Source organism: Salmo trutta, chromosome 2 (genome assembly GCF_901001165.1).
Source record: "Salmo trutta chromosome 2, fSalTru1.1, whole genome shotgun sequence".
Taxonomy (NCBI): Eukaryota; Metazoa; Chordata; class Actinopteri; order Salmoniformes; family Salmonidae; genus Salmo; species Salmo trutta.
Window position 1 is genome coordinate 37,744,533 of NC_042958.1, and position 19,934 is coordinate 37,764,466.

At 45.6% G+C, this 19,934-nt stretch overlaps 1 protein-coding gene across 4 annotated transcripts in view; it reads left to right on the plus strand.

Annotated features, from left to right (window-relative positions):
- The window catches only part of LOC115154908 (protein scribble homolog), a 134,250-nt gene that overhangs the window by 92,931 nt on the left and 21,385 nt on the right, over positions 1-19,934 (plus strand). Inside the window, exons 25-40 of one of the 4 annotated variants that reach the window (XM_029701641.1) lie at positions 111-299; positions 406-525; positions 985-1,041; positions 1,358-1,414; positions 1,648-1,728; positions 9,976-10,047; positions 10,239-10,292; positions 13,357-13,425; positions 13,653-13,784; positions 14,411-14,530; positions 14,979-15,035; positions 15,289-15,462; positions 15,952-16,114; positions 16,310-16,505; positions 16,678-16,770; positions 16,995-17,177. In XM_029701641.1, coding sequence (XP_029557501.1) covers positions 111-299; positions 406-525; positions 985-1,041; positions 1,358-1,414; positions 1,648-1,728; positions 9,976-10,047; positions 10,239-10,292; positions 13,357-13,425; positions 13,653-13,784; positions 14,411-14,530; positions 14,979-15,035; positions 15,289-15,462; positions 15,952-16,114; positions 16,310-16,505; positions 16,678-16,770; positions 16,995-17,177 — 1,817 coding nt within the window. The remainder of the gene's footprint in view (positions 1-110; positions 300-405; positions 526-984; positions 1,042-1,357; positions 1,415-1,647; positions 1,729-9,975; positions 10,048-10,238; positions 10,293-13,356; positions 13,426-13,652; positions 13,785-14,410; positions 14,531-14,978; positions 15,036-15,288; positions 15,463-15,951; positions 16,115-16,309; positions 16,506-16,677; positions 16,771-16,994; positions 17,178-19,934) is intronic. The other 3 variants (XM_029701619.1, XM_029701627.1, XM_029701634.1) reach the window with 3 other exon arrangements.

Consider the following 19,934-nt stretch of genomic DNA (forward strand, 5'->3'; position numbering starts at 1 on the left):
TACCTGGAACCCACCGTGTCATTCTATCCCCCTTGGAATACGGTCAATGATTGACGACCTTTGATATATTGACTCCTCTTAACTCCCCATCCCTGCATCACCCCCTGTAGGTGAGCTCCAGCGGTGCGGCGGCCAGGGATGGCCGTCTGCTTGTGGGAATGCGGATCTTGGAGGTGAGTAACCACAGCCTGCTGGGCATGACCCACACGGAGGCTGTATGCGTGCTCCGCGCCGTGGGAGACACCCTGGTCATGCTGGTGTGTGACGGCTTCGACCCTGGCAACGCTGCCGCTATAGAGGTGAGGGAAACTGATTAACATCCATTCCGGGTTGAAATCACCCTTTGATACAGAGTCAGATCCAAAACGGATGCCGTGTTAATTGTGCGCTTTTGTTTAATCTCAGGCGTCACCGGGCATCATTGCCAATCCGTTTGCAGCAGGCATCGTGCGTAAGAACAGCATGGAGAGCATCTCCTCTATAGACCGAGACCTGAGTCCCGAGGAGATGGACATCCTACAGAAGGTGAGGATATTATGACACAAACCCAGTGTGAGGGTCTGCGCTCAGGCTTCAGTGGATGGTGTCCGGAGCGTGGGAGAAAAACCTGTCTGTAGAATTACGTTGGTACTCGCGCTCAACCCAACGAGGCCGCGATGCTAAAATATACTTAATTTAATCCATGCTCGAAAGAATAACAAAAGCTGTTAGTGCAAAGTGAAAAAACATCAAAAAAGCATATGTTTCAACTACACACTCACTCTCTCTCTCTCACTCTCTCTCACTCTCTCACTCTCTCTCTCACTCTCTCTCTCTCTCTCACACTCTCACACTCTCACTCTCTCACTCACTCACACTCTCTCACTCACTCACTCACTCTCACACACTCTCACACACACACACAGACTCTCACACTAAACACAGGGGAAAAACGGAGTAGATTACTTTTAATATGAAACATTTGACCTAAAGTCTATTTCCTAGGAGGTGGAGATGGTGCGAGAGACGTCCCAGTGGGAGAGAGAAGAGATGGAGAAGGTGGTGAGTGAGACTATGGAGCCGATCCTACCTCGCATGCTTTTTCTGCTACTGTGGCAAATAAACAGAGCACTTTTCTAATGTGTGGGTTCTATCCTTTCTCTCTCTTTTCTTCTACCCTTTCTCTGCCTGCCCCCACCCTTCCCTCATAATGTCTGGGTCCATACACCAATCAATCTCCCCTCAACCCACCTCCACTTCATTCCTCCATCTTGTTTGTCTTTTATCCCATTTCACCTGCATTCATTTCATCCCCTATTTTCCATTATGTGTTTGGCTGGGTGTCCTCCCTTTCCTCCCCTCCCCCGTCTCTGTGAAGGAGCGCATGCGCTTGGAGCGTGAGGAGGATGCTCGCCTGCTAGAAGAGGAGACCGAGGTGAGACCGATACCCCCTGGGCCTCAGAGTCCTCCCTGTCAGAGAGGTGGACAGCTCCAGTCCAGAGGATTTTACTATAACCTCTGAAATGTTCTGCAACCTGTTGCGCTTCAATGCATATTTATGTAATGATGAAGTTGCTTCTTTACAGAGTGACACATGAGAGTAGTATGAGAGGGAAGTAGTTTTTCCCCACTATGTCTGACACGCCACCCTCTTCCCCTTTCCTTCAGAACCTGGGCACTGGGCCTCTGAAACTGGACTACCGGACGCTGGCCGCACTGCCCACCACCGCTCTGCAGAAGGTCAACAGGGTAAGTAAGAAATAAAGGTATTAGTTTACTTGGAAGGCAACACAACCCCCATTGATGATTATGGTGAAATGATGTGAGGTAACTCTTATAATAGACCTCTTATAGTAGACCTCTTATAGTAGACCTCTTATAGTAGACCTCTTATAATAGACCTCTTATAGTAGACCTCTTATAGTAGACCTCTTATAGTAGACCTCTTATAGTAGACCTCTTATAGTAGACCTCTTATAGTAGACCTCTTATAAGACCTGTGAACCCTGACTAAGGCTGTGAAATGCCTGGAATTGTCTGCTGACTATCTTGGAAATGGTCCCTTTGGGCCCAGAATAGACCTCCCTGTGGAATCCACCCTGTTTATCTCCCGGGAAACCCTCTGTGAGCGGAGGCCAAGCAGGTGCCTCTGGAGGCCAGGGGGAGAATGTGACCCCCCCCCCCACAACCCTGACTCCTGCCTTCCTCACCAACGCCTTGGGCCCAAAGAATAGATTGCCTCTACAATGGAATGGAACCATTCCATTCACTTCTGTGATATGATGAGATGCTACATTCCAAAACAAGATCCATTTGTATCATCATGCACGCCATGTTAATGGATCGTCTACCTTGGCTTGAAGACAAGGAGGGAAATAGAAGAGAAATGATGCAGCCAAAATGGTTGGTACCTGTTTCAGTAAAAAGCACCGAAGTCGCTGGACTGATTGGAGGAGGGGGGTAAGGGGGACAGCTGGCCGTTATTTTAAACTCAGGAGGGGAGTGGGAGGGGTGCAGGCGAGAGGGAGGGGGAGTGTTCCAATGTGTGGGCTCTATCAGTCAGTCAGTCAGTGTCCCTGGAAGAGTTTGGAGCTACTGCACCCCTGGTCCCAACAGCCTACAGTGAGTATAGGGACAGCGCCAGACGGGGGCAACTGGGCTGGGCTCGGCTCTTCTCTGTCTTTCTTGCATGTTACCTTCCTTCATTTATGTATTAATGTATTCTACCGTCATTGTGTCAATTCTATAGTCTAGCTACATGTGTGAACAGCAGCCATTTTTGCTAAAGATGTAAATTACCAAGGATTTATGAGCTGACATAAAGACATTAGGCCGCTCTCATACCTGTCACCGTTTTAGGGTCTTGCATAGATGCATGTATAGGAGAGGCTACAATTTGTGTCAGTATTGTAGTTTTTTCCCTAGCTTAGTTTGTAGTAGGGGACTTTATTGTATTTTGAGCTATTTGTGTTCTCTTAGCTATTTATTTAATCTTAATGCAACAGTGGTTAGACTTATAAACTCTAGTACTAGGCCATGGGGCTTTTCTGGGAGCGCTTAACTTATATATTTTGCCTGCAGCTGTTCTTGCATTATGGCTATGCATTAGAGTTAGATTGAGGACCCCTGGGTTCCATGACCTGTGTACCCAGAAAGATTACCAGTGGTTCTTGTCATGACTCCATGAGATTTTTCCCGTCGAAAGATGTTGGATGTACATTTTTTGCGATAATTTTAATCCCTGCCTATTATAGTTTTTTTTTTAAGTATCATAGTGTTTATCTGCGATATTCTGACAGCTGAAGTTTGGTCATGTTATGGTATGTATCATAGTATCTAAGGTATGTAGCTAGTCATATGAAGAAACATGCTTCTTGGCATGAGAAGTGAGCGGTAAGCAGGGGTGTGTTGTGATGCTCCACCCTTCACCCAGGCCGTCTGGGTAAAGTTAGTCTCACCTTGTTGGGATGTTGATAGTCTTTCTTGCACCTCCCGTCCTCCCTCAGGCCTCCAGCCCTAGCCCAGCTGTCCTCTAGTCTTCTGAGCCTGTGCCAAAAGGGTACTGGTTCACATACCACCCCACCAGGATTTCCGTTAGCCAGGAATTGACGGCTTAAAAAATAAATAATGAAAAGCCGATAAATAAAATTGTTGCCAGCCAAATTGACTTCAAAATAATGCTGTATATTCACGGATGGAAATATCAGTTGATGGAAATACATTTGATAGTCATGCTTATCAGCCAAAACAATTTGCTATGAAATTGGGGCGTGTGTATTTTTGTTATTTATCGCACACGCCTATTTTGAGGGGAATATCACTTGTCAGACAATGCTAGAGTTGCTGCTGCAGCTTCTCAGCTCGTTGCTGCTGGAGAGATGTGCTGATGCCCAGTCATTGCGCAACAAATGTAACCACAATTACATGTTAAAAACAAAGCTACTCTTTATTTATTATTTCTCAACTGGTAAGTTTATAGCCTGCCTATCGTTGCCTATCAGCACATCACCCACCACTTTACAATGTGAGCTGGAGGCAGTATGCATTTTGAAAACAATTATTTAATTGTTTGAAACCTGATCGTTTAACTTCATATATTATGAGGCATGCCTTGGGCGGCAGGTAGCCTAGTGGTTAGAGCGTTGGACTAGCAACTGAAAGGTTGCAAGATCAAATCCCCGAGCTGACAAGGTAAAAATCTGTCGTTCTGCCGCTGAACAAGGCAGTTAACCCACTGTTCCTAGGCCGTCATTGAAAATAAGAATTTGTTCTTAAAGGTCAAATAAAATAAATAAAAATGACCTTGCTTCAAAGTAGCCTAGGCAAAATCCCACCATAGAAATGTGGAGGCAATTATTTTATAAAGACTTCCTCAAATGCCATTGAAACCAGCATTTCTCTCCTGTTCTATTGTTTTTCATATCAACTTTCTTTCGTTGTCCAGAAGCCAAAGGCACAACCCTAGTCATATAGCAGCCCATCCTAGTTGTTGCATCTTTAGATTCCCCCTCTTTCTAAGTTTCTAACAGATTTTCATCTCTGTCACTTAAGAAAACCGCTCGCGAATTGCATTTTGGAAAATGTTTGAAAATTAGGTTTAATTAGCTGCTTCATTACAGGAGTTGCATGTTCTGTTAAGATGAATTACCATAATCTAAACTCAGCAAAAAAGAAACTTCCCATTTTCAGGAATCTGTCTTTCAAAGGTAATTCGTAAATGTTCAAATAACTTCACAGATCTTCATTGTAAAGGATTTAAACACTGTTTCCCATGCTTGTTCAATGAACCATAAACAATTAATGAACATGCACCTGTGGCACGGTCGTTAAGACACTAACAGCTTACAGACGGTAGGCAATTAAGGTCACAGTTATGAAAACTTAGGACACTAAAGAGGCCTTTCTACTGACTCTAAAAACACCAAAAGAAAGATGCCCAGGGTCCCTGCTCATCTGCGTAAACGTGCCTTAGGCATGCAGCAAGGAGGCATGAGGACTGCGGATGTGACCAGGGCAATAAATTGCAATGTCTGTACTGTGAGACGCCTAAGACAGCGCTACAGGGAGACAGGACGGACAGCTGATCGTCCTCGCAGCGGCAGACCACGTGTAACAACACCTGCACAGGGTTAGTACATCTGAACATCACACCTGTGGGCATGGTACAGGATGGCAACAACAACTGCCCGAATTACACCAGGAATGCACAATCCCTCCATCAGTGCTCAGACTGTCTGCAATAGGCTGAGAGAGGCTGGACTGAGGGCTTGTAGGCCTGTTGTAAAGGCAGGTCCTCACCAGACATCACCGGCAACAACGTCGCCTATGGGCACAAACCCACCGTCGCTGGACCAGACAGGACTGGCAAAAAGTGCTCTTTACTGACGAGTCGCAGTTTTGTTTCACAGTGGGTTTATGGTCGGATTCACGTTTATCGTCGAAGGAATGAGCGTTACACCGAGGCCTGTACTCTGGAGCGGGACCGATTTGGAGGTGGAGGGTCCGTCATGGTCTGGGGCGGTGTGTCACAGCATCATCAGACTGAGCTTGTTGTCATTGCAGGCAATCTCAATGCTGTGCGTTACAGGGAAGACATCCTCCTCGCTCATGTGGTACCCTTCCTGCAGGCTCATCCTGACATGACCCTCCAGCATGACAATGCCACCAGCCATACTGCTCGTTCTGTGTGTGATTTCAGTGTTCTGCCATGGCCAGCGAAGAGCCCGGATCTCAATCCCATTGAGCACGTCTGGAACCTGTTGGATCGGAGGGTGAGGGCTAGGGCCATTCCTCCCAGAAATGTCCGGGAACCTGCAGGTGCCTTGGTGGAAGAGTGGGGTAACATCTCACAGCAAGAACTGGCAAATCTGGTGCAGTCCATGAGGAGATGCACTGCAGTACTTAATGCAGCTGGTGGCCACACCAGATACTGACTGTTACTTTTGATTTTAACCCCCTTTGTTCAGGGACACATTATTCAATTTCTCTTAGTCACATGTCTGTGGAACTTGTTCAGTTTATGTCTCAGTTGTTGAATCTTGTTATGTTCATACAAATATTTACACATGTTAAGTTTGCTGAAAATAAACGCAGTTGACAGCGAGAGGATGTTTCTTTTTTTTGGTGAGTTTAAATGTGATTTCTGTCATTCTGAGCACCTAGGGTGGAAGCCATTTTAATGGGTTACGCACCCAATGCATATGGGTCTGGTACATTTCTCAAATAGCTGGTAAATTTAAATCTTCCTGGTCATGTTGTCAGGCGACACATTTTCCTAATGGAAACCCTGCACCCCACTGCCCTCTGTACTATATGCCACATTTAACCGCCATGTCTGCCACCAACACTACAATGTGTCACAGTTCATGACTGCATGTATTCTTAGTGACACTATTTGGATTGTCACGACATGTCAAGGCCGTGTTTTGGAATGCACGGTCAGTGTAGAACAATGTAGTTCTGAAGACACTAAGCCTCGTCCCACTTTAAGCCCTAGCATTTTTGGCACTTTTGAGTTCAAATCCAACCTGGTCCCAGTGGAACACTCTGTGACTTAATCTTCTGCTGTGTCACTTGGTTGAAGAATATTTGTTTTACTGCATCAAGTTAATTTCTTATCCAAGGTTTTGTTGGGTATTATCCCAGGACCGTATCCACAGTTGTGTGCGGTATTGTATCTTGTCACGTTGTGCTTCTTTAATGAACTCTCTCCTATCTCATATGTAGAGTGTATTGAGGCCTGATTCGCAGTGTAAGGAGTGGACTGAAGCCTAAGAGTCTAGTGCTGTCTAACTGTACTGATAGTGTGAGTTATTTCAGGCTGGGGCCCAGGCAGGGCAGGCCCAGGCAGGGCAGGCCCAGGCAGGCCCAGGCCCAGGCAGGCAGGCAGGCCCAGGCAGGGCAGGCTGTTCTGGTAATGTGAGCCTAACAAGAGGGATAGACAACCATTTAATGCTTCTGGTATGATGGGAATCAAGAAACTTATTGATCTGCCGAGCTCCTCCTTCACAGATTAAAGGAACGTGGGCTCCGCTCCTCCATTATACACTCAAATCCCTTCAACGTTAGAGAAGTTTTGCGTACGAACTGGACGGTAGGCATTTGAGATGTGTGTAGGGTTGAAACATTTTGATAACTTTCCCAAAATTCCTTGGTTTTCCAGAAATTCTGAATCAGGAGGGAACAAGCAGGAAATCGGGGAATCCTCCAACCGGAATTTCTGGAATACCTGAAGATTTTGGGAAAGTTTTGCAACTAGTGGTGACAGTACTTTGTGTTTTATGTGTGATATGCTCTGATCTGGCCAGACTGTGTGTGCTGTGGGTCTGTGTGTCTATTTTAGCTCTTCTCCACACAGCTCCCTATTTCTCTCTTATGTATTTATCTGTCTCCATCCTCTTGTCCTCCAGTATGTCTCCCATTTCTTAACATGTAGCGATCTCTCTCCATCTCTTTTTATGTAGCTTGTGCTGCATTATAGATGCAACAACAAAACATTATTTATAAAAAACACTTTAAATATAGTTTTTGAATACAATAATTTGCTAAGTAGCATGATTGCTTTACTTTTAGTTTATGGTTGACACAGCTTGTTAGCCATTAGCCATTCGCCGTTCTCAACAAGTTCAAAGCACATGAATGCACACAACTCGTTGCTCCCAATTTCTAAGTAGTTACTTCAGAGTTTCCCCCTTTCTGGACATATCTGGACTTCACCTACTATTCTGTTTTTTGTTCCTCAGTTTTCTCTCTCCCCCTCTGAGTTTAATCTGCATCCCTCTCCTTTCAGATTTGAGTTTTCCTTTATCCATCTTTTACCATTTCAGTCTCACTGTGCCCCATTTTTTTCTCTCTCGCTCTCTCAGTTATCTCCTTCTGTCAGTGCAACTGCCCCCATGGAGGCCCCCATGCAGGCCCAATGTTCTTTCACCTTGGAGCCCCTGGGTTTTGACCTGGGGCAGCCCCCCACCTCCCTCTTCCATGTGGACCCCCATGCTTTACCTCAGTCCTGCTGCATTATGAACACAGAGGCAGGGCCCCTCTACATGTCCCAGCACTCTCCCAGTCCCTTGATAACCGCCTCCAATCAAGAAGCAGCTAGACAAGAAGCCCTGCCTACCGGTGAAGACGAGGAGGTGGTTCTGGTGGACTCCCAGCCAATCAACTTCACCGAGAACCCCTTCCTGGTGGCCAATCGCAAGGGCAAGGGGTGCCTCCCCTCTGAGCGCATCCTATCAGGGCCTCCTGTGGGCTACGGGAGCGCGGGCAAACTGCAGCCCTGGTTATTCAGCAAGGCAAGCAGCCTGCCTGCCTGCGTGTGGGTTTCAGCCAGCATGGTGTGTGGCACTGGGGCCTGGTGTAGGATTAGCAGTTCCTTTTTTCTGTGCACCAATAGAAAATGTTTCAGCCAAGATGTTATAAGGGAGAATGTATGTTATGTGTTTGATTTTTCCATTGTAACAACTGTTAGGGTTATAACCTGATCTGCCTTATTTTCATTGAGTTCCTCCCTGTAGCAAAGGATACACACTTGTGTGCTTGTATGACATAATCATTGCCAATCACAAACACTGCCAGCCAGGATGACTTGAATGACCAAGATGTGTGAAGTCACCTGTTTTGATGGATGTCTCCTTCACTAACCCTTTGAAAAGAAATAACCATGAGCATGTGACTGCTGGAATTGAGATGGAGAAATCTCTTGCTATGAATGAGTCCGGGGTAAATCCATTTGAATTCAATCACTTTTTTGACAGCATCCCTTTTGATTTAAACAAAACTGTCCATACATATTTTCCTATGGAAGAAGTGATCAGAATGTGACTTTTTGAACAAGAATGCCAAAACATTCAGAAAATAAATGTGGTCAAATTGAACCCATTTTGCATACCCCACAATACCATGAGATCCATGTCTTCCTCACTGGAGAAGATAAACGGTTGAGTTTGATATAATTTAAAAGCTTACAAACTGTTGTCAAACTATTTTATTAGTTAACGTCAATTATCTACAAACGTGTAAACTGTTATTTTTTTGTATTCTCATATGTTGTAGTTTAGACCCTATTTTCCATAATCTAAGGTTTTTGTTGTTGGTCCCTCCATCGGTTGAGACATGTTCTTGAATACAGGGTGGGTGTCGTTTCAATCATAGAAATGGAATGAATAGATTGGACCTATCCCTTCATACCACTGCTATTTAGCTGGTACACCATTGAACTGTTTATTGTATTGACATTGTAACTTCAAATTACTACCACAAAGATGTCCACCCATCGTCGAATGTCTACTTAAATGGTCATGTCTGTTCTGTTTCTATGATTTCAACAGATATTCCCATTCAAGTTCCGCATTCTCTGACATGTGGACCGCCAACCATCTTTGTAGTACCATTTGACAGTTGAAATTTCAAATGTAGTCCCACTTATCAGCCAAAACATGACACCCGCCCTGTATTCAAGAGCATGCTGTGTCTCAACCGATGGCGAGCACAACACCAAAACCTTAGATTATGTTAAATCATTTCAATATTAAAAAAAAGAAGTTTACACATTTATATAATTGACGTACGATGTTAAAGGGCAACATTGTTTTCCAGAAATTATGAAATAGTTTAACAACCCTGTTTGTAAGCTTTTAAATGGTATCAATCACAGCAGTTTATATTTTCCAGTGATGAAGACATGGTATGGTGGGGTATGAAAAATGGGTCAACTTTGTGCACCTTTAATTTCTGAATGTTTTGGCATTCATGTCCAAAAATGACTTTTACATGTGTACTGTTATTTGCTGCACCAGTAGGGTAGAAACAATCTGGTAACTTTCCCAAAAGTTCCACTGTTTCCCAGAAATCTTAGTCTGAAGATTTCCAGAATAAGCAGGAAATCTGGAATTTTGAAACCTTACCAATAATAATAACCTGCTTACTCCACAGAGAGTAGAGTTGGGGGAAGTTGGGACAGCTGCTACAGCTCTCTCTGTCTGTGTGTATTCTCAGGCGCCCTCCACTGATCACCCCAGGACAGACAGTCCCATTAGAGACGCCCCCTACTCACCGAGCACACAACCGGTATGTCCACCCCACCCCAACAACAGCCCTCCTTTCACATCCTCCTTTAAAGTCTCCTCATTGACACCTCTGCTTTCACAGCACCTATTTCTGTTCTCTTTTTACATAATCCACTTCAGAGAGGGTAAATGTAGCATACCTGCTGGTTCATCCTCTTCCTCCTTCCCTCCCTCACATCCCTCCCTCCCTAGCCCAGTGCTCATTCCTCCACCAGGTCCCTGTGTGCAGGCAGGGAGACCCGCTTCGTAAGTGGTCTGCTCTGGCCTGGCTTTGTCTGCTCAGCTTCCATAGACGACAATCGGTAGAGTCTGGCCCTTTGCTATTGTCAGCTGTTTATAATGAGTTGTACTACAGCGGAGCTATACTACAAGTGTAACTTTTTTAAACACATGCAACTGCTGAGCTTGCCATGGCCCCTCATTACTGATGCTTTCTCTACTTCATGCGGTAGTAGATTCTAGGTGTATCCCAAATGGCACCCTAGTCCCCCTTCATTGTGCACTACCTTTAACCAGGGCCCATGGGGAATAGGGTGCCATTTGGGATGCACTCTGGCTTTGGAGATTGTTGAGGACCCTACTTGTCATTTGTACTTTTAATTCTAGCTTTGTTGGAATATGTAATGAACCCTGAGCTTTGCATTGAGAATGATGTTGACATGTGTTTACCAAGTATTGGAATATGTTCTGAGTAGGGCTGGCACAATTACTGCGTAACCGACGGTTATGGATGAAGACCGTCATGAAAATAAAATAACCGTCATAACTGTAAAAAAAAATATGTATCTTAAATTTGCACTCATCAGACTAAAGGACAGATTTCCACCGGTCTAATGTCCATTGCTCGTGTTTCTTGGCCCAAGCAAGTCTCTTCTTATTGGTGTCCTTTAGTAGTGGTTTCTTTGCAGCAATTCAGCCATGAATGCCTGATTCAGGCAGTCTCCTCTGAATCAAAATCAAATCAAATTTATTTATATAGCCCTTCGTATATCAGCTGAAATCTCAAAGTGCTGTACAGAAACCCAGCCTAAAACCCCAAACAGCAAGCAATGCATGTGAAAGAAGCACGGTGGCCAAAAACCTAGGAAGAAACCTAGAGAGGAACCAGGCTATGAGGGGTGGCCAGTCCTCTTCTAGCTGTGCCGGGTGGATATTATAACAGAACATGGTCAAGATGTTAAAATGTTCATAAATGACCAGCATGGTCAAATAATAATAATCAGAGTAGTTGTCGAGGGTGCAACAAGCACGTCCGGTGAACAGGTCAGGGTTCCGTAGCCGCAGGCAGAACAGTTGAAACTGGAGCAGCAGCATGGCCAGGTGGACTGGGGACAGCAACAGTTGATGTTGAGATGTGTCTGTTACTTGAACTCTGTGAAGCATTTATTTGGGCTGCAATCTGAGGTGCAGTTAATTGCCGATTTCTGAGGCTGTTAACTCTAATGAACTTATCCTCTGCAGCAGAAGTAACTCTGGGTCTTCATTTCCTGTGGCGGTCCTAATGAGAGCCAGTGTCATCATAGTGCTCGATGGTTTTTGCGATTGCACTTGAAGAAACTTTAAAAGTTCTTGAAATTTTCCGTATTGACTGACCTTCATGTCTTAAAGTAATGATGGACTGTCGTTTCTCATTGCTTATTTGAGCTGTTCTTGGTCTTTTACCAAATAGGGCTATCTTCTGTCACAACACAACTGATTGGCTCAAACGCGTTAAGAAGGAAAGAAATTCCACAAATTATCTTTCAACAAGGCACACCTGTTAACTGAAATGCATTCCAGGTTACTACCTCATGAAGCTGGTTGAGAGAATGCCTAGAGTCTGCAAAGCTGTCATCAAGGCAAAGTGTGGCTACTTTGAAGGATCTCAAATATAAAATATATTTTGATTTAACACTTTTTTGATTACTACATGATTCCATATGTGTTATTTTGTAGTTTTGATGTCTTCACTATTATTCTACAATGTAGAAAATAGTAAAAATAAAGAAAAACCCTTGAATGAGTAGGTGTGTCCAAACTTTTGACTGGTATTGTATATAGAAGTAAAAAAAGGTGTTGTAGCAAATGGGTCTTCGGTAACCTAGGCAACACCCCCCACAATCCAGCAGCAGCACATAGAATTATAATGAATAGAACAGGCTTGGAACCGCTAACCCTGACAATTTGACTGGTAAACTCAGAATGTCCTGTATTAGGAAATCATTTCCATGATAATGTAGAATTATGTTAACTGATGTCGCCAATGGAATGTATTTTTTGTGATGTCAGTTGAGTTGAATCAACAAATCACAGCACATATTGATGGGTGCACTTCCCTTTGCTCCTATGTGTAGTGGGTATACTCGCAATGGCTGCCAGTCCACCAATTGCTGGCAGCATACCACCCTGAATCCCACTGCTGGCTTGCCTCTGAAGCTAAGTAGGGTTGGTCCTGCTGGGGCCCTGGATGGGAGACCAGATGCTGCTGGAAGTGGTGTTAAAGAGCCAATAGGAGGCACTCTTTCCTTTTGGTTTAAAAAATATCCCAATGCCCCAGGGCACTGCCCTGTGTAGGGTACCGTCTTTCGGATGGGACGTTAAACGGGTTTCCTGACTCTCTGTGGTCACCAACGATCCCATGACAGTTATCATAAGAGTAGGGGTGTTAACCCCGGTGTCCTGGCTAAATTCCCAATCTGTCCCTCATACCATCATGGCCACCTAATCATCCCCAGCTTCCAATTGGCTCATTCATCTCCCCTGTAACTATTCCCCAGGTTGTGATATAAATGAGAATGTGTTCTCATTCAACTTGCCTGGTAACATAAGTATAAAATACAATTATGCCATTATTGACTTGAATGGGGATGCCCGTTCTATTCATTCTATTTCTATGGCAGCACATGCAGTGAGAACGGTTATTACGGCGACAGCGGTTATTTGGCTGGCCAATTACCGTCATCCAAAAATCCATGTCGGTCACAGCCCTAGTTCTGAGCTACTGCACGTTATTCAGCTTCAGAGCATATGTGTTCCAGATTTCAGAGCTAGTGTTCATTTTGCATCGTCAGGGTCGCTCAAATCAGGGTAGTAATTGCGAAACCATTTTCATTTTGTGTGCATGTTTGTGTGAGAACCATGTTTGCGCCTGTAGAGAGCATGCCTGTATGTTGAAGTTTTACTCTAGGAACAGATTTAGTATCAGTTTCCCCTCCCCAGGAACAGCGTTTAACTTCACCCTACACCTATGTTGAAATATAGCATCGGGGTGTGGCTTGTCATGTAAGCCGTCATGTCAACTCCATGCATTATTCTGTATTTCTTTTTTCAGGCAAGCATTCATTTCACCCCTACGGCACTGCCTGCCAAGGAGAATATCTCACCACTGAGTCCCTATGAGGTATTGACCTTAAATCCAGTCATAGAGAATGAATGGGGGCAAGATCTGTGCTCTCATTGTCCATCATTGACAGTAAACATTCATAGTCCATTCTCCGTGCTGAGACTGTTATTCCATCCCAAATTGCACCCTAAGTCCCCAGAAAAAGGGAATAGGGTGCAATTTTGGACATAGCCTGCATTGAAATCTATGACGTTAATGTCTTTTGTTGTGGTTTTCCCTTCCAGACAAGGCCAGGTGCCATCCAGCCCCTCTCCCGTGGTGGCGGGCGGCCGATCACCTCGCCAGCCACTCCGGACGGGCACAGCAGTCCCAATCCCTTCCAGCATGGCCCCACCCCCATCAACTCTCAGACCTTTGTAAGACCCCCCCCCCCCCCCCCCCCCATCCTGGGTGCCGTCTCACAGCAGTGTCATTAATGCTCATCGCAACTATTTCCTACTATTTGTAGAAGCTACTTACCAAGGAGTTTGTGCTGGGTCCCTGTCTGTGCATTCATTCACGCACAGGGACTCGCTGTAAAAGCACTGTTGTTTAAGACAAGCGCCGTAAAAGTGGACTTGCATTCTCAGCAAGATTTATCTAAGTCGCTACTACTGTAGCCAGAGCCAACCAATGGCTCACAGGGGAGTTCTGAAATGTTTCATTCCATCTGGTGATTGGGCTAACCCTACTTCATCATCCAACTGCTATAAAGCAGCTATGGGTTGAATCTCAACAATCTCCCATGTTCCTGTATATAATGATACCGCCGCCGAGTTGCACAGACATTATCTGAGTGCCATAGCTTCAATAAGGCAGGCACAGCCTCATTTGCCCACCCCTACTGTCTGTCTCTTGCACATCCCCTCATCCCCCTTTGCATCATCATTTCTCCACCTTGTTATCACGCTGTCTTCTTCAGCTTTTCAGTTTTTTCTTATAGTCTGCCCCTCTCCTTGTTCCTCTCTTCCCTTTGGCTCCTCCCACTTCATGGACCCCCCAGCTGCAGTCTCGTGCCCTCTCCCCCGACACAATCGATGAGTTCCCCCTGAACCCCAAGCAGGCATACAAGGCATTTGCCGCCGTGCCTCACTCGCTGGCCGTGCTGGAAACTCCCCCGCAGGTAGGCAGGTCGCCCCACCCAGGCACCCCATGGGCCCCAGCAAGCATGCTGTGATGGTCGTCATCACTGTTTAGTCGCTCCAGCCCCCCTTTCACGACTGACGCAGGCCCCCCACCCTGAAAGCCTGTTCCCCCCCGTCTGGGCCTGTAACCGTGGTCCGTACTGTGTTGGAATGCAGTTGTGTGTAATCTTTGCTTTTGTACTGGTGGTGCGTGCTGTTCACAATTTCCATTCTGAAAGCAATCATTGATCATCAGCCATCTGTGTCTGTGCTGAGAAGTCCCATCTCAACCATTCTCATCACCTTGCCTGCTTTGTGTCCATAGAAATAGATTCCATCTCTGATTCTATTTCTGTGTTTGTGTCTCTCCACTGTCTTTCTTTCTGTCCGTTCCAATGGCTGCCTCCTGTTTCCCACTCACTCATTCTCTTTTGTGTCTATCAACAGGATCTGTTTGGCCAGAGGAACAACGTCCACTTCAATCAGCCTTCCCCTTCTCCAGAGGTTAGCATTTGTACCACCAGTTATAATACAAGTTATAGGCACAGCATTAATGGTCATAAGTGTGTTTTTTGTTGTCTGTGTGATATCAAATGAGTTTGAATGGCAACGCAGGTCAGTATGTGTTAATGTTAATTAGAAGACATTGAAAAAGTGCCGATAAAACCTGCTTAAAGTGACAAATTGGCTGTTGGTCATGTCCCATTTGGCTGACACTTCGGTGACGAGACGACTTCTGTACATGTGGTTCTTTCAGCCTGAGCTGAACAACGAGGTGTTTGAGGATGAGGTAGAGGGGGACGGAGGAATGGGTATGGGTCAGGCAGCCCCCGTCTCTCCCCGACCCTCCCTCTCCTCTGACTGTCGGGACTATATGAGTCTGGCAGCAGTGCCACGCCTCTCCAGAGCCTCCATGGACATGGTTGTAAAGGTACCCCCTCTGCTCCACCATGGATGTCCCCAATCGGGCTCAGATCGGACTGTGGTTTCCTTTGCTTTGGTGGTGATGGCAGTGTCTCTATCACTGTTACTTATAGTGAGAAGGGGCGGCGGTGCTACATTTGGTGTCAGAGGTGGGATCCTGTCAATAAATCACCCTCAGAATCAATCGTAGCTATTGGTGTTGGGTTGTGATTCGACTGCCTAATTTATGTTTTTCCCACCTGCTTAACAATCAATGAATACTGTGCTGGATATACTGTAAAACTTTCACAACTCTGTGATGATTCTCAATTGAAATGGTCAAATCAGAGTATTTCAGTTTATTTAAAAAATCATATTTTTATGGACTTTGTTGTGAGATCTGGCTTTTGTCCATTGAACATTTCATTGGGCAGGTTGAAACCAACCTCTGTCCCCATGGCCCTGTTGCTCTTCCACCTTCCTAACCACCCTACCTCCATGGTCCCCTCCCCCACAGACTCCATCACCTGGGGGCAGAGACAACCTGGAGCAGCGCTCCTTCAGGGACAGACAGAAGTACTTTGAAATCGACATGAAGCAGCAGACACCTGACACCAAGCCCAAAGGCCGCGTGTCCCTGGTTGGAGCAGACGACCTGAAGAAGATGAGGGAGGAGGAAGGTTTGTGCCAGCCAGCTCCTTTATTTCAAGCCCAAAAAATACCCATCAACCCCTTCTAGGGTTGCACATTTCTGGTAACTTTCCCAACACACTCCCAGTTTACAAGTAGTATTTTCAGAGTTTCCCACTTGTTATGAACGCAGCATAAGCTCTGATGAATCGAATCCTAATGGAACTATGTTTCTACAATCCCAGAGAGGAGATTTGAGCAGCGGGCACGGGAGTACCTGATGGATGAAGATGACGAGGAGGAGGATGACCTGGTGAAGCAGATGGGAGTGTTGAAGGCCACGGGCAAAGTGCTGCTGGACGGGGTGGAGTACAAGGTGGAGCCTGTAGCCACGCCCCCCAGCTACAGCACCACACCCCCTAGCTACTGTGGCAGCTCAGGGTACAGCCTTTTCTCTTGAATTTATTAGGAAATGCTCTTTAAATTAAGATTTGATTGATTGCTCATCATTATCAAATGCCTATGTTTTGAGTAATGGAAGATTATATTGTGTGAGGTTTCTTATTTTAAATTCAGCTAATTAATGTTCCCTCATTTATGTTTGTGCCCAAAGGCCCTCGTCAGTGGATGGTAATGGAGACTACCAGAGGAATTCCTTAGAGGAGAGCTTCAGGCTGGAGCAGCAGAGGCCCCACTCCATGACTGGGTAAAGACAACCAAACATGTCATAGATTTTAAATCACAAATTCATGTATGTGTTGATTATTATAGTATTTGCAGTGGTGATGTATCTCCCAAACTTGTGTGTGTAGTGACTCAGCACCTCTTCTCTGTGTGTGTGACTCCCGAGTCTCCTGCAGTGTGTGTGAGGTGTTATGTGGCGTGTTAGCAGTGTGTTTTGACATGTTGTGTTCCTCCCTCTCCACCCAGTCTGATCCCAGTGTACCCTGGAGAGTCGGGGGCTCCCATCCGGACGGCCAAGGCAGAACGGAGGCAACAGGAGCGGCTGAGGATGCAGAGTCCAGAGCTGGCCCCAGCTGGAGACAAGGACCTCTCTCCCTCCGAGAAACGGGCTCTGGAAGCCGAGAAGAGAGCCATGTGGAGGGCAGCAAGGTACACACACACACACACACACACACACACAATCACAAAAGTACATTTGAATATGTGTGAACAAAATAAAGGGACATGGATCAATATGCTCTAAATACTGAGCTAGGTAGAGAACATCAGGGACAAGATTCCTCTTTGCCTTCCCAATCTATTTTTCTGTGTTTCTACTATTTTTGCTTTTGTCAGATGTCATGTTTCTTTTCTTTTCCTCGCGTTATAGTGACTGATTATCAGAAATTCCTCTTAATTAAAGGAACTTGGGTAGTTAAAAAAATATAGATTTTTTTAACATTTGAGCCATTTAGCAGAGGCTCTTATCCAAAGTGACTTAGTTAGGAGTGCATAAATTTTCGTACTGGTCCCCCGTGGGAATCGAACCCACAACCCTGGCATTGCAAGCGCCATGCTCTACCAACTGAACCCATCTACAGACAATACCCCATAATGACAAAGTGAAAACATGTTTTTAGATATTTTAGCAAATGTATTAAAAAGGAAATACAGAAATATCTTATTTACATAAGTATTCACACCCCTGAGTCAATACATGTTAGAATCACCTTTGGTAGTGGTTACAGCTGTGAGTCTTTCTGGGTAAGCCTCAAAGAGCTTTGCACACCTGGATTGTACAATATTATTGCATATTATATATTTTTTATTCTTCAAGCTCTGTCAAGTTGGTCCGTTGATCATTGCTAGACAGCCGTTTTCAAGTCTTGCCATAGATTTTCAAGCAAATTTAAGTAAAAACTGTAACTATACCACTCAGGAACATTCAATGTTGCCTTGGTAAGCAACTCCTCTGTATATTTGGCCTTGTATTTAGGTTATTGTCCTGCTGAAGTGTGAATTTGTCTCCCACTGTCTGTTGTAAAGCCAGGTTTTCCAATAGGATTTTGCCTGTGCTTAGCTCTATTACGTTTCTTTTTACCCTAAAAAAGCTCCTGAGTCCTTGCCGATGACAAGCATACCCATAACATAATGCAGCCACCACCATGCTTGAAAATATGGAGAGTGGTACTCAGTAATGTGTTATGTTCGACTTGCCTCAAACATATTCAGGACATAAAGTTAATTTCTTTGCCATATTTTTTGCAGTTTTACTTTAGTGCCTTGTTGAGAACAGGATGCATGTTTTAGAATAGTTTTATTCTGTACAGGCTTCCTTCTTTTCACTCATTGAGGTTATTATTGTGGAGTAACTACAGTGTTGTTGATCCATCCTCAGTTGATCCATACGCCTATCACAGGTATCAAACTCTAACTGTTTTAAAGTCATCATTGGCCTCATAGTGAAATCCCTGCGGGGTTTCCTTCCTATCTGGCAACTGAGTTAGGAAGGATACCTGTTCATTTGTAGTGATTGAGTGTATTGATACACCATCCAAAGTGTAATTAATAACCTCACTATACTCAGAAATATTCAGTTTCGTTATTTTACCCATCTACCAATAGGTTCCCTTTGCGAGGTATTGGAAAACCTCCCTGGTCTTTGTGGTCGAATCTGTGTTATAAATTCACTGCTCGACTGAGGGACATTACATATTGTAGCGACCCGCACAGACAGTTGTGGGTTATGTGTTAGGCTATTAGTGGGTTGTGTCGTACTTACCAGTGTTCGCGGGGTCATGCCAATCAACTTGCTATCTGCCAATCACGGGAATGCCTGGAATGTTCGGATACCGGGCAGCCTGGTGGTTGGCGGAGTGGCGTGAAGGGGGGTTGGGCAGGGGGATGGAGCATTGGAAGTTAAGACCGGGTTTTAGCCATTGTTCCCTCTCTTACGTCTGGGCTTCACAAGAGAAGGTCACGGTTCGTTTGTAGGGTACCTTTCATTTATTTGGCGTGGGCTACGGCCAAACAGTAGCCTGTGTTAAGTTGTGTTAATAAACCGTCCATTCGTTAACTCCATCCTCTGTCTGGACAATTGTTCCTTCATGATCTAGTCAGGTCATTACACTGGTGTCAGAAGTAAAAACGTGTATAAAAGTTAGCCAGCTAGCTGACTTCGGTGGCTAGCTAACGTGGGTGAAGAACGGGGTTGAAAATGCTTCAAGGGAATCCAAAAGTGACGGTGGAGGTAGGGGACGGTTATGGCCAAGGAGGTGCGTGTGCATGGACGTCGGAGGATCTGGCTGAGGAGATCGCCAGGGCGTCGGATCCCAGAGGCCGCTTGAGGGAGGACGTTAGAGTGATGGCGGCTGAAGCGGGCATGAGTGCTTCGTCTAACGTGTTTCGCGCGGATTCTGGTGGGCGGACCGAAGGGGTGACGTCGACGCGGCGGGACGAGGAATCTGGGGCTCGGAATGTAAACAAACATGGCGGCGCCCAGCCCCCGGCTGCGTCCGTATCCGTTAAGACCCCAAAGTATTCCGGTAAGGCGGATTGGGAAGCTTTTCATGCTCAGTTTGAACTGTTAGCTCATTTTAGGGGGTGGTCGAATGAAGATAGGGCACTGCAGTTGGCTTTATGCCTGACGGATGATGCTCTGGCCTGTTTGTTATTGATTAGCCCCGAGGACAGACGCGATTATGGTGCCTTAGTGGGAGCACTGAGGAGGCGCTATGGACAGTGTGTACAGCCCGGGCTGCTGCGCTCCGAACTGAGTAATAGACGCAGGCAGCCTGGAGAGCCTCTACGGGTGCTAGCTAATGACATTGAGAGCCTCTCTCGGCGGGCATATGCTCACATGCCCCCCTACGTGCAGAGCGAGCTAGCACGGGACCAGTTCATACAGGCGCTTTCTCCTACGGAGCT